Source organism: Suncus etruscus, chromosome 7 (genome assembly GCF_024139225.1).
Source record: "Suncus etruscus isolate mSunEtr1 chromosome 7, mSunEtr1.pri.cur, whole genome shotgun sequence".
Lineage (NCBI taxonomy): Eukaryota > Metazoa > Chordata > Mammalia > Eulipotyphla > Soricidae > Suncus > Suncus etruscus.
Genome location: NC_064854.1, coordinates 88,772,422 through 88,785,824, shown reverse-complemented (window position 1 = coordinate 88,785,824; position 13,403 = coordinate 88,772,422). Strand labels below are relative to the sequence as shown.

The 13,403-nt window shown below is 34.9% G+C and overlaps 1 protein-coding gene across 1 annotated transcript; it reads left to right on the top strand.

Moving 5' to 3' along the window:
• Positions 1-349: 349 nt before the first annotated feature.
• On the top strand, positions 350-12,904 carry TMEM220 (transmembrane protein 220). The gene is made up of 6 exons (XM_049777024.1): positions 350-442; positions 1,047-1,076; positions 5,166-5,226; positions 8,173-8,296; positions 8,996-9,043; positions 12,721-12,904. Exons 1-6 carry the CDS (start codon positions 350-352, stop codon positions 12,854-12,856), a joined length of 492 nt encoding a protein of 163 aa, XP_049632981.1. The 3' UTR covers positions 12,857-12,904.
• Positions 12,905-13,403: the final 499 nt, after the last annotated feature.

Genomic DNA, 13,403 nt, shown 5'->3' with positions numbered 1-13,403 from the left:
AAAACATGTGTTCTAATCCATCCACCCTTCTCTTAGAAGGATGCAGAGTAGCGAAAGTGAAAACAAGCGTCGGAATGCTGTGATTATTGGTTCAAAGCAGCTGAGGATCTTGACTGCACATCATCCCGGGGCTCTGAGACTCAATCCCTCATCTGTGAACTGGGGGTTACCAACACGGACACCTCGCCAGGCTGGAGAAGGATCCATGGGCAGGAAAGAATAAGGAATTTCAAACTGTGAGTCAAGCACGGCGGAGGGAAGTTGGGCTGGGAAGTGGCAGCGCCGGAAGAAAGGAAAGGATCTTGCATAACTGCGTGGCGCCGCCTGCTCGAGCGCTGCGAGCAGCCCCATGGCGCCTGCGGCGGGACGCTGGGCTCCGGCTGTCTGGAGGGTCTGCCACGGCCTCATGGCCACCTTCTTCGCGCTGGCCGCCTTCGTGCAGGTTTGGCGCCCTGGCCCCGCGGAGAAGCAGGCCGATGGGGAAGGGGCTTTGTCGAGCTTTGACTGCGCCCTGAGCTCCTCCCTGAGGCTCTGGGTCGCTCTGGCCCAGCCGGCTCTGGAATCCTAGAAAGAGTATTTTAATCCCAAACTACTTGAGAATAGGCGCCCTGCAGCCTCCTTTCTTAGCATTCAGCCCGTGGGTAGGAATGAACTCCACCTGGGATCTTGGGCGAGAGCATAGAACTCATTCTCTAATAACAAGTTCTAATAATACGAATACTTCACTTCAGTTCTTGAGGACGGAAGGGACTCTCTCCCCTTTCTCATTCCTTGAGATTGGAGACCGGAGGGCTCTTAAAAGACCTGCTCTAGATCTGGCTTCTGTACATTTCTTAGCAAAAACGTGAGAATGTGTGACTGTTACGTTCAGTTCATGTATTGCGGTCAGCGTGAAACCCACTTTCAACCACCGTAATGTGTTGTCTTAAGCCCATCCTGAAACTTGGCTTTTTGTTGCAGTTTGGCACATAGTAAAGGAGCACACTAAATTTAGAAATGGAATGTAACAGTACTTGTGCTAATGCCTTGATGTTTTGGCCTTCCAGCTAAATGACCCAGATGCAGAACTGTGGATGGTGAGTATAGGCTCTTTTCTTCTGGTTGAAAGAACCGTGCCACTTCTCAAAACAGTGTTAGCCCTTTGCCTCCCTTCTCTGCCTTATGAAAGGTCAAATCTTTCTTTTCCTGAAGTATTACGAGTAAGGGACTATTGTGATACTGTAAAGAGTTTGTGTGTGTGCAAAATTGTTTTCCATAATATAGGTTTGTTAATTATTTTTAGCAGCATTCCTTTTGAATAACATTGGCCAAACTGAGAACACTTTCTAATGATACAGAGTAGACTTACCAAGGCTCATTAAGTTTCTGCCCAGAACCCCAATAAACATTTCACAGAAAATGACAGGCTTATAGTTTGGGTACTGTTTAGTTAATGTTTATAGGCAATAATAATTAAATTCCATAACACCTTCCCAATACATTGAACTAGTGTTCTGTCTAAATTGCTTGCAGAAAATAAATTATTGTATACACTTTCTGATATATCCTACTTTTCTCATAAAGACACATAATACTATACAATATCATCATCTGTATTGAATTATTGAAAGTATTAGGATAATGTTGACCGTAAACTCATTAGCAGCTAGTAAATGCATCTGAAATTACAGTGATAAAGTCTAGTCAGTTTTTTTTAGTTGGCAGAACTGCATTCTAAATCATTCTGAATCAATATTCAGGATATTGATTTGATGATTCGATTTCATTTCCCCTGAATCAAACCAAATTGCCTCTTCCTTAGTGTTCTGGTTCCAATCCTAACTTTGAGCATTATTTTCATTCAGATATATCTCAAATATCCAGCTTAATTTTACATTTCCAAACGTTGAATAAACCTGTGCCCTACTATAATTGCTCCTCAGATATGCTCATTGTTCCACTCAGCATCCATCTCTCCAAATCTACTCTTACTCTTGACTTACTCAATTTTAAAATCACAGGCTCATTCTCTGCATTATCCTTGCTTAAAATTATCTAAAATCTCTTTGTTCTTCTCATTGTTTTGGAAAATCCCTTAAGAAAATAAAAACAAAATCCAAACCAGTCTAATAACAACAAATAATCTAGGTCTCATTGTCAATTTGTATAATATATGCACATTTTCTTGATTCTAAGATAATATAATATGAATAAGCATTGTCCATGTTCTTTATTCAGTTTTAGCTTCCATTACTTCCCATATAAATCCTTATAATAGAAACTGTTTAACTATCTCAAACCTTTCACTTTCAAAATACTTTGTTTCTTCTTAGTTCAAATACATGCTTTTTACCAAGAACTCTAAATTGAAGCTACCTATCTTGACATTCAGACCTATCACACTTGTTTTAGAACCTACTATTTTGTTTTAGAACCTATCCCTATTTGGTCCTGAAATTTCTTTACATCTAAAATTGGTCTTTTGTCTTGCCCCTAGAATTATTGTGTAAATACATACTCAACTCAAACGTCAACATCTATTTCAATGCTATTTCACCTAAAAAATCTCTACCTCTTCTCCATTTTCTATCCTTCATTTGAACTTAGCAAATTGGATCAGCATATACCAGCTCCCATGCTAACTATGACTTCTTTGTGGTCTTTAGTTAACCTCAAATAGAACAGTACTACTTCATTTACTGATTCTGGGATAAGTGAAAAAAAGGAAGTGAATGCCTAGGTGAGTAAGTATTAGGAGCTTGAATTTTTATATTTTACTTGACCCATTTTATTGTTTTCAACTTTACCTTGCTTATGGAGGTTACTTTATCAGGATGCAGACAAGAGATAATAGTAAAAAATTGTGCGAGGTGGGACCAGAGTGGTGACATAAGTGGTATGGCATTTGCCTTGCACGTGCTAACCTAGGACAGACTTCGGTTCGATCCCCCAGAGTCCCATATGTTGCTCCAAGCCAGGAGCTATTTCTTAGCACATAGCCAGGAGTAACCCCTGAGCATCACTGGTGTGCCCCTCTCCCCACCCAAAAAATGTGCCAGATTTCTTACTGAACAAGTTCAGAGGCGGCTGTTTAATAGTTAGGTCACCAGGGACCTGGGTTATCTCTCTTCTCTGCCAACCACACTGTGTGAGTGGTATATATTCTAAGTTTATAGAATGGCTGCTACAGCCCTAAACACCACCCACAAGACAAAAACAAAAACAAAATAGTGTTCTAAGTAGGAAGAAATAAGATAAAAGCAACAAGATTTTCTTTCTGTTTTATTCCATGTTACCAGAGAGGAAATGTTTCCCAAGAAGCTCCTCAGGCAGGTTGCTATTCAGTTTTTGTAATACCAGTATGGATTAGGATTTGGGATCCATTATGCTTGGTTAACTCCCATGCATATTAGTCATTAAATTCTTTGTGTATCAGCCTTGTCTCTAAAAGGCTTATGTTTTTCTGCAGGAGCATGACTGGAAAAACAAATGGACTTTTTCAAATTTTTTAGTGACAGGTCAATCAGAGTGAGAGGTATTAGGAGTTAATCCATAGGAATCAATGACTATGTGGTGAATTAAAATAATGGCATTAAAGGAACAATATGACACCATTAGTTTATAATTAGCAATCAATAAATAAAAGCATTACAATTGGATTGTGTTCAGTATTGAATGTTTATCTGTTTTTGTGTGTACTAAAATAATTAGTTTTATGATTAAGCAGTTGCCTACATAGTTTTAGTTTTTATGCCCTCAAAATTATCTAATTTAATATAAAGGAAAGCCTTATGGCACAATTGATGTAAGAAAACACACGTACATAAAACACTAAAAATATTTTAAACTTCTGCTATTAACAGATATCTCATAAAGGTAAACATTTAAAAATTTTTATAAAGGTTCAGCTGTAAAGCACTTGCCTGATATACATAAGATGTGGGTTTGATCCCTAGTACTGCCAAAACAAGAAAACAAAGCAAAACAACTCTGCTAAATATTTTCTGTAGAAAGTAGAATTAAATGTTTTATTTCGTGTGTGTGTGTGTGTGTGTGTGTGTGTGTAACTTCTCTATCTTTACATTACTCTCTATAAAAATTTTTATAGTTAAGTTTTCAATGATGTAAACAAAATTCTCACTCCTCTGAGGATTCCTTTGAACAACAGCTGTTGGAGGAGTTTATAAAAAGAAAATTCTGGCTTTACTTCACACTTCTAGTATTATCTTTGTTTTAAAATTTTTCCAGATGAAACATGAATTCTAATGAGAGTTAGATATTATTTACCCAAATTTATGTTTTGTCTTAAACTGTCCATTTGTGAGATATAACATGCAGATGTCAATATCAGTCATTGTTCTAATAATCTTTAGACATGAAATAGATGAACACAGAGATTATTATATAGATATTTTTTCTCCTCAGGGTCAATAAATGCATGTTTTTTTATAGTCAAATCACTTAAAACATTCAGATCTAATAAATTTCAAACAACTGAGGATTTCTCAGTATGCCTTACAATTGAAATGGTAAAGCAGCTTCATTTATCAGAAAGCCCTGAGCTTCTTAATAAACTTTTTCTTTCCCTATGACTATAGCAAGTTTAACTATAGTCAATTTCCTATGAATGAAGGTTGAAAACAGGGCCTCTTCTGGGTCAGTCTTCTGAAATATAAATCAACTTAGCAGGTTTTCAAAATAAAGAATATAAATTAATTCATCACATCTAATCTATACATTGTTAGTAAATTTTCTGTAGTCTCAGTTTTGGAGATAAAATATTGGACTGGATGGTCAGTGGAGCCATACTCAGTAGCTGCTTCCACCTACTTTTTAAGGAATGTTTAAAAAAATGCAAGTGGTGAAACAGTCACTGAACATGAATGTTGCATGTGAAAGAGTGGGAGGTCAGTATGTACTGAGTCCCAGAATGCTCAAGGCTAGCACTTTAAGGTGAATGAAGATTTCCTGAAATAGTCTGCTGTCTAGACTCTAGGATAAAGATAGATAACATGACAACCTGACATAGTGCCATAAAAATAGAAGATACTGTTTTTTCCATTACCTCTGAAAATCAGAGGTAAAAATAGAACATGACAGCCACTTATATCATTGCTATATGTCTATCTCCAATATGAGTTTACTTCTTAACCCACATAACTTCCTCTTTTATTTTTTTAATAAAGGTGACATATGCCATACCTGCAGTGCTGACCCTGCTTGTTGGATTTAATCCTCACATCACAGGTATGAATTTTGAATTCTAAATGGAGATACAGAACATATATCATTATAATAGTCTAGCTATATAACTTCCAGGACAAAATGAGAATCTCCACATCTTTCATTTATTAAGAATCCAAGGAGGCTAAACAGAATCTAAGCATTCTTCACTCATTTTTAGAAAACTTTTTAAAACGATTTGCCACAATTAAGACATGGAAATAGAACTTCAGTTATTGTTTAGAGATCATGTCTTTTTTTAATTTCATTTTTGTTTTATTTTGCATTTAGGTTACAGCTGTGCTCTGAATTTACTTCTGGCTCTGTGCTCAGGGATCAATCCTCAAAAGGTTCAGGGGGACATATAGCATTGGGGATCAAACCTGGGTCAGCTGTATGCAAGGCAAACACCAACTGTCTGTCTGGCTTCCAACTGAATAGATTTCCAACATCATTAAACTAAAATCAGAACTATCAAATGATGACCCATGTTTCTGTACTCATTGACAATTTAACCAGTGTCTAATATTAAGAAAAATTCCTTACACATTCTTTTTCGAATAATACCATTCACTTTAATCATTTTCTTTTTTTTTTTTTTTTTGGGCCACACCCGGTAACGCTCAGGGGTTACTCCTGGCTATGCGCTCAGAAGTTGCTCCTGGCTTGGGGGACCATATGGGACACCGGGGGATCGAACCGCAGTCCGTCCAAGGCTAGCGCAGGGAAGGCAGGCACCTTACCTTTAGCGCCACCACCCGGCCCCTTTAATCATTTTCTTAATTTTTCTTTTAGATTTTGGTGCCAGAACCTCACATATTCAAAGCTGCTCTCTACTACTGTAATACACTTATTTTTAAAATTTTAATTCATTCAACACCTATATTGCTACTTGCATATCGAAATTTTATGTCTATAAAATTTTTCTAGATATTTCAGTGATATATGCTTATCCTAATCTCTGTGTAGGACTGATCTCTGCCATAGGACTATATCAATTTATTGCAAGGTTTTGTATTTTTTTTTATCCCTTAAAAGCAGAATCACATCCAATCCATCTTCATTCAAGCTTAGCTTATATAATGTGAGGCATGCGAAGCATATGGTATGCAACTAATGCTTGTTGAATGAATAGTTGTAAAGTAGAATTATCATATATTTACTGTGTTTAATTACATTACTTGAACTAATTATACATAATATATTAAATATATATTTATTCCAGATACAAAATAAATCACTTACAATCTATGATTTATATTGTTATATCTTGTACTAGCTGTTAACTTCAGTGCTATATTATAAAAGCAAGTGCTGGGGCTGGAGCAATAGCATAATGGGTAGGGCTTTTGCCTTTCATGTCTTTGACCCAGCTTTTCATATGGTCCCCAGAGTGTGCCAAGAATGATTTCTGAGTGCGAACCAGGAGTAACAGCTGGTGTGCCAATGGGTGTGGTCCTCAAAAACAAAAAAATAAAAATAAAAGCAAGTACTTTAACCTCTCATCTTTTGTTGGTACATCTACGCAGCTCTTAGAAGAAATGAAATCATGAAGTTTGCTTATACATGGATGAATTTGAAGACTATTGAGTGAAATAAATCTAAGGGAGAGAGATAAACAGAATAGTCTGACTTAAATGTGGGATTTAAGAAAAATAAAAAATAGTATAATAATAATGCCCAGAGACAATAGAGATGAGGGCTGGAAGGACCAGCTCATGATAACAAGCTTATCACAGGGAGTAGTTAGTGCAGTTAGAGAAATAATTACACTAACAGCTACTATGAGGATAGAGAGAGAGAAATATAATGCCTGCCTGTCTTGAAGATAGGCATTGGATCAGGTGACATAGAAAATGGGGGGACAACGGTGGCAGGAAAGTTGCACTGGTAGGGGATGTGTGCATTTTATGGCTGAAACCATAAATTATGAACATGTTTGTAACCATTGTACTGGAATAAAGAAATTATTAAAAAAAAAGAAGTCAAGTGAAGAAAAAAATTAAAAGTGCTTTGACATTTATGACTCTAAAAATCTCAGTTCACCATAAGTAAACAATTCTATGCATAAAACTGTAATAATAGGAAAAAGAGATTTAACATCTTATTAGTGGAAAATATTTATTTTAAAAGTCTTTTATTCACTTTCTTTAAAATAACTTTTACCACTGGAACTTGAATTAGACTTTAGAAAAATAATACATCTGATCAGGATGGTAGAAAAACTGATCAGGTGTATTTTTAGGCTCCATTCATTACAGCAAGGAAAATATCAACCCAATGGACTATAAACAAATGGCTAACATGTAATCTCTAATCTCTGTTTATTATTAACTGCAATGACTTCACTCCTGGGTTCTATGCACTATAGCTTAAAGTTCACATTTTCAAGATGCTAAGAAAGAAACTCCTGGGTTCCACATATTAGCCCTATAGTTTAAAAATTACACTAAAAAATACTAAGAATATAAAATCTGAGGTTGGAGAGAGTACAGTGTATAAGTCTCACCCGAGCTATTCTTGGTATCGGATATGGTTCAAGGACTGCCAGGAGTGATCCCTGAGTACCACTGGGTATGGTCATACCAATAATTTTTTTTTTAAAAAAAGTGACACTTTTCTGTTCTTTTCAAAAGAGTCAGCATTGAATTGTTACTGGTTCATTTTTAGTCTTATCACTGTAGCTAAAATAATGAAATGCATTGCTTGCTAAGATAACAATTAAGATTCAGTAGTCAAGAACACATGGACTGGATGTATATGAAAGAAGGTCCCACGGAAATAAGGATACCACAGAAAGGGAAGATACTTTATTTGAAAGTAGAATTAGAGATGTTTTCAGGGAAAGTGGGGAATACCTTGTCTTTCTTAGGGTTTTTTCCAGGAATGCTCAGGATTCCAGTTAACCTCAGTTTGTAACATCATGAAATACATGATGATGATTAATATTACCAGGAAATTTATTTTTAGGTAATTTTATTTGGAAGAGCATCTCTGCAATACACATATTATTTTGTATCACATGGTCCATTGGCTTGTTATACTACCTCTTGCTTCATAAGAAACAAAGCATCATACATGAGGAAGAAGCCAGGTGAGCAGTAAATGACTTTTATTCCCTGGAAGGGTGGGATAGAACTAAGAAATATATTATTTTATAACATAATTTTATCAGTGCATGGTGTTAATTTAATTCCTGATTACACCAGAAAGAGCAATAAATGCATTATCTTCCTTGTAAAATGAAAAAACTGAAGACAATATGGTATTTGGATTTAAACCTAGTACCATCTACACACACCATAATCATTACAGATAATAACTACATACATATTATGTTACTGTAAGGCTGCTGGACACTGGTTTCCTTTAATGAGCTATGTAAAATAAACAGTCCACTCTAACAAATTGGCAACATTCTGTTAGCATTCTGATTCAGTTCTGGGTCAAGCCAATATAGTATCTCCAGGTTTATTGGTCACCATAGGGGGCACTGCATATAAATCTCAGTCACTGTGATCTGTCTTTTGGCATCTCCTCCCTTTTGTAAATTGAAGAATGGTTGTAGAATCTTCAAAAGATGAAATTTGTTTTCACATGATGCTTAAAACTATTTGGAAAAAGTAGTTGGTGGATTTTGGTGTTTGGTCAAAATTGTAAAGAGTTTTGTAGATATTATATATAGTGAGAGAAAAATTTTCTAACAGTCATAAGTAAGTGTCATGGTGAAAATGAGATAACGAACATCTTTACTTTGTAGTCACTTCAAAATATGAAATTCATGCTTTCATAGGGAGCTGTTTGGCTTGTTGATTATAACATCATGGATGATCCTATCAAAGTAAGTTTCATATATCATATATAAATGTAAATACACATATTTAAAGCTAAAGTACTTTATGAGTTTACACTGATCCTAGCAATTCAAAATTATGAGCGCAAGTTTTTATTTAACATTATCATTAACGGGGCTGGAGAGATAGCATGGAGGTAAGGCATTTGCCTTTCATGCAGAAGGATGGTGGTTCAAATCCCGGCATCCCATATGGTCCCGTGCCTGCCAGGAGCAATTTCTGAGCATAGAGACAGGAGTGATTCCTGAGCGCTGCGGGTGTGACCCAAAAACCAAACCCCCCCAAAAAAAATCTCCAAAAAACACCCCAAAACAAAAACATTATCAAAAACATTATCAATGATCAATCAATTAATTATCAATGAACATTTTCAATAATCTTAAATCCCTATCTCCTATGTCCAAGAAAATACTTTCATACCTTACCTTAACTCATTTGAGGCCTGAAATGATAGTACAGTGAGGAGGGCATTTGCCATGCATGCAGCCGAGCTGGGTTTGAACCTTGGCATTCCATATGGTCTCCCAGATCCTGCCAGGAGTAGTTTCTAACCACAGAGCCAGCAGTGCAAGGTGTGGTCCGAAAACCAAACAAACAAACAACAAAACTCTCATTTGACTAATCCCTCCACATACAAATACAATCTTAAAATTATAATTTGATTAGTAAGAAGGATTTTTAATTCTTGTTAGGGACTATAATATATAAATATATATTATCTATATACATATAAAGGATATATTTCAGGGGCCGGAGCGGTGGTGCAGTGATAGGGTGTTTGCTTTGCAGGTGGCTGACCTAGGACAGATCCTAGTTCGATTCCCCGGCATCCCATGTTGTCCCCCAAGCCAGGAGCGATTTCTTAGCGCACACCCAGGAGTAACTCTTGAGTGTCACCACGTGTGGCCCCAAAACCAAAATAAATACATAAATAAAGGATATATATTAATTACAATACTTTATAATCTATTGCATTTTCAATTTCTAGGAATAACTTATTAGAAATATTTTATTTTTTAATTATATAAAATATCAGAAGTGTTGAAGTCAAACTATAAAACAAAGCATATTCAAAGAAATCTAGCTTTATGTACAGTATATATAAAAAGCACATATATTCTTGAATTTTACCTTATTACATCCATGTTTTTCTGTAGTATATATATATATGTACTTGCTTTTTGTAATATTATATTATCTTGTACTTATATACTAAATCTAATTTTTAAAGATAATGCAAAGGCACCATAAACAATTTTAAAATGTATTAACTTGCTTGATTTATTCCTCAAATAAGGCTATAAAAAGTCCCAACACTCAATTGTCAAAACTTTAAAATTTTACTAGATTGCTGAGAAATGTTGTTTATTTATTTATTTTGGCTTATTTGTTTTTGTTATTGATACCCACTCAGAAGCACCCAGAAACTATTTCAGGTTTGGAAACTGGGAATTGCTTTCAGAATTAGTCAGGGGATTAGGAGGTACTGGGGTTGGAACTCAAGCCTCCCATAAAGACAGCATGTGCTCAGTTTCTTTGCTCTTCCATGCACAATAAAAGGATCATTTTCATTTTAATTTCTTCTACTAGGGGCAAAGGTGAACATATTTTTATAAGCTAATAACCATTTGTATTCCTTTTCTATAAAATTATTAATATCTAACAGTAGTGATTTGGCCTTTTTCTTTTTATATATATATAATTTTTATTTTAATTATAGTGGCTTACATATCGTTCACAGTAATATTCCAGGTACATATTTACATTGAATCAGGGGAATTCCCACCATCGAATTGTCCTCACACAACCGCTCCCATCCTGCCTCCCATATCCTCCACTCTCCCCCCCTGGGGCTGCTAGAATGCGTGGTCCCTTCTTTGTCTAGTTTATTACTTAGTGGTCTTATAGCTGTTTGGTCTTGGTGCCTCCATTACTGCCCCCTCTAATTGGGAGGCGGGACTAGAAAGTTCAAGTTATGTGGTTTTGTTTGAGGAAGAGAAAGGTAATATAATGGGGTAAAAATAGACTATGCCGCCGACTATGGCAGAGTCATTCTTCTAGCAGGGGTCCTCAAACTTTTTAAACAGGGGGCCAGTTCACTGTCCCTCAGACCATTGGAGGATCTGACTATAGTAAAAAAAAAAATTTATGAACGAATTCTTATGCACACTGCATATATCTTACTTTGCAATGAAGAAACAAAACAGATACAAATACAATATGTGGCCAGCGGGCCATAGTTTGAGGACCACTATTAGAGGCTCTCATCCTTGGTTTGAGGGACGAAGGAGAAAAGAAGAAGGTGAAATACCACAACAGTTCAAAAAGAGGAATCAAATAAGATATCCATGAGCACTGCAGCAATAAAAATATGCACCACATAGTTGCCATGGTCTTGAGATAGGAAATATAACAAGGCGCAAAGAGGAAGAAGAGAAAAGAAGAAAGAAAAAGTAAATATATAATTTAAAAAATGGACAACTACTTCAATATCTACCCCAAAACAAAGAAATCGACAAAAACTAGAAAAAAATAAAAAAATAAAGAATTATTTAGTGTTTTTTGTCTCCCCCCCCTGCATAGGCACAGTAAATATTGGCCTTTTTCTAAGGTTGTTGGTCTTTAATTTAGAAGCTCTTTATATTTTAGGGAATCAATCCTTGTAATATAAACTTAAAATGCTGCTGCAATTTTTTGTCTTTTTTACTTGGTTAATGCAATATATATCCATTTAATTATTAAATATATTTAATTGTTAAAATATTAAAATGATTTGTTTTTGAAATTAAGGTTTTCAATTCTTTCCTTTTTTTAATTCTGTATTTGGATTCATAGTAAGGAAAACTTTCTTCATAAATTGTATAGAAACGAATTTTAATTTCCTTCTAGTACATTTGTGATATTCATTTTTACAATTAAATATTTAATCTATATAGAATTTATTCTAGTATCATTGCATAAAACTAGATACAATATTATGGTGTTTTTATTTTTTGGGGGGTTGCTTCCTGGTGATCTCAACTCTTAAAAGGAGGATTTTTAAATGTCCAAGAAATATACATATTTTCGGGGGTTAGGTGGAGTTTGGGAGTTTCCCAAGTCTTACTAAAGGCTTACTTCTGATTTTGTGTTTAGGGGATCACTCCTGACAGTGGTTAGGGAAACCATACAGGGTTCAAGGGATGAAATTAGGGTTGGCATTGTACAAGACAAGTACTTTACCTGATGTACTATCTCTTTGGACCCTTTTAAAAAGTCCTTTTTAATTTTCTTAAGAAATTTTCAGTTATATATAATTATATAATATTATATTTTAATATATTATTGAATATTATATAATGTATATATATATACACACACACATATATATATATACATATATATGTATTTTTGGGTTTTTGGGTCACAACCAGCAGTGCTCAGAAATTGCTCCTGGCAGGCTCAGGGGACCATATGGGATGCCAGGATTTGAACCACCGTCATTCTGCATGCAAGGCAAACACCCTACCTCCATACTATCTCTCTAACCCCAGTTATATTTTAATAAAGATAGGTTTTAATCTCCTAAAATATACTTAACCAAATTCAACATCCTGTTTCCAAAGCAATTTATATATTTTACTAAATTTTTATTTGCAAACATTTTTTTTTCTTGTCTTTACAGGAATTCAGTTGGTGGAAGAGTTCAGTTGTTTATTGCGATTGTAATTACTCTTTTCCCATTTGTCTCATGGGCCTACATATATATAAATAAGGAGATACAAGACTCCTGGCCAACTCATTGCAAAACAGCAATGTAAGTCAGACTAAGAAGCCTGTACATAAAATAAATATTTTAATCAAATTTTTATAATCATTATATTTCAAAAATAAATGCTTGTACCTAGCCAGTTTCTTGGATTATTTCAGATAATTTGAGTCAATAATAGATTTTTTTTAACCTAAGAAAATCTGAAGGTGATTGCAATATTGGTTGGATCGAGTAAGTTATTCTCCTCAGTGATGCAACAGTTGGAAGGTGACAACAGAAAATTAAGAAATACAATTCAGACTCTTTTATCTGGGATTAGAAAAAAATGTAACATCCTAATTTATATTTAATCTATAAAATGGCATATTTTACTTAGTTGGATTAACTAAATTAGTACAATGAGAAAATTCTAAAAAAATAATAATTGCTAGCAGAGATTGACATCATGATTTTTATAATAAGATAGAAAAATATATTTAAGTGTTATGTCCCTAAATTAATCTCAATCTACTGAACAATTATAGCATACTAAAGTAAATGAGGACTGAAGTTGCACCAAATCAATAAGCAAGTCTTAGAAAAAGAGATGCTGGATA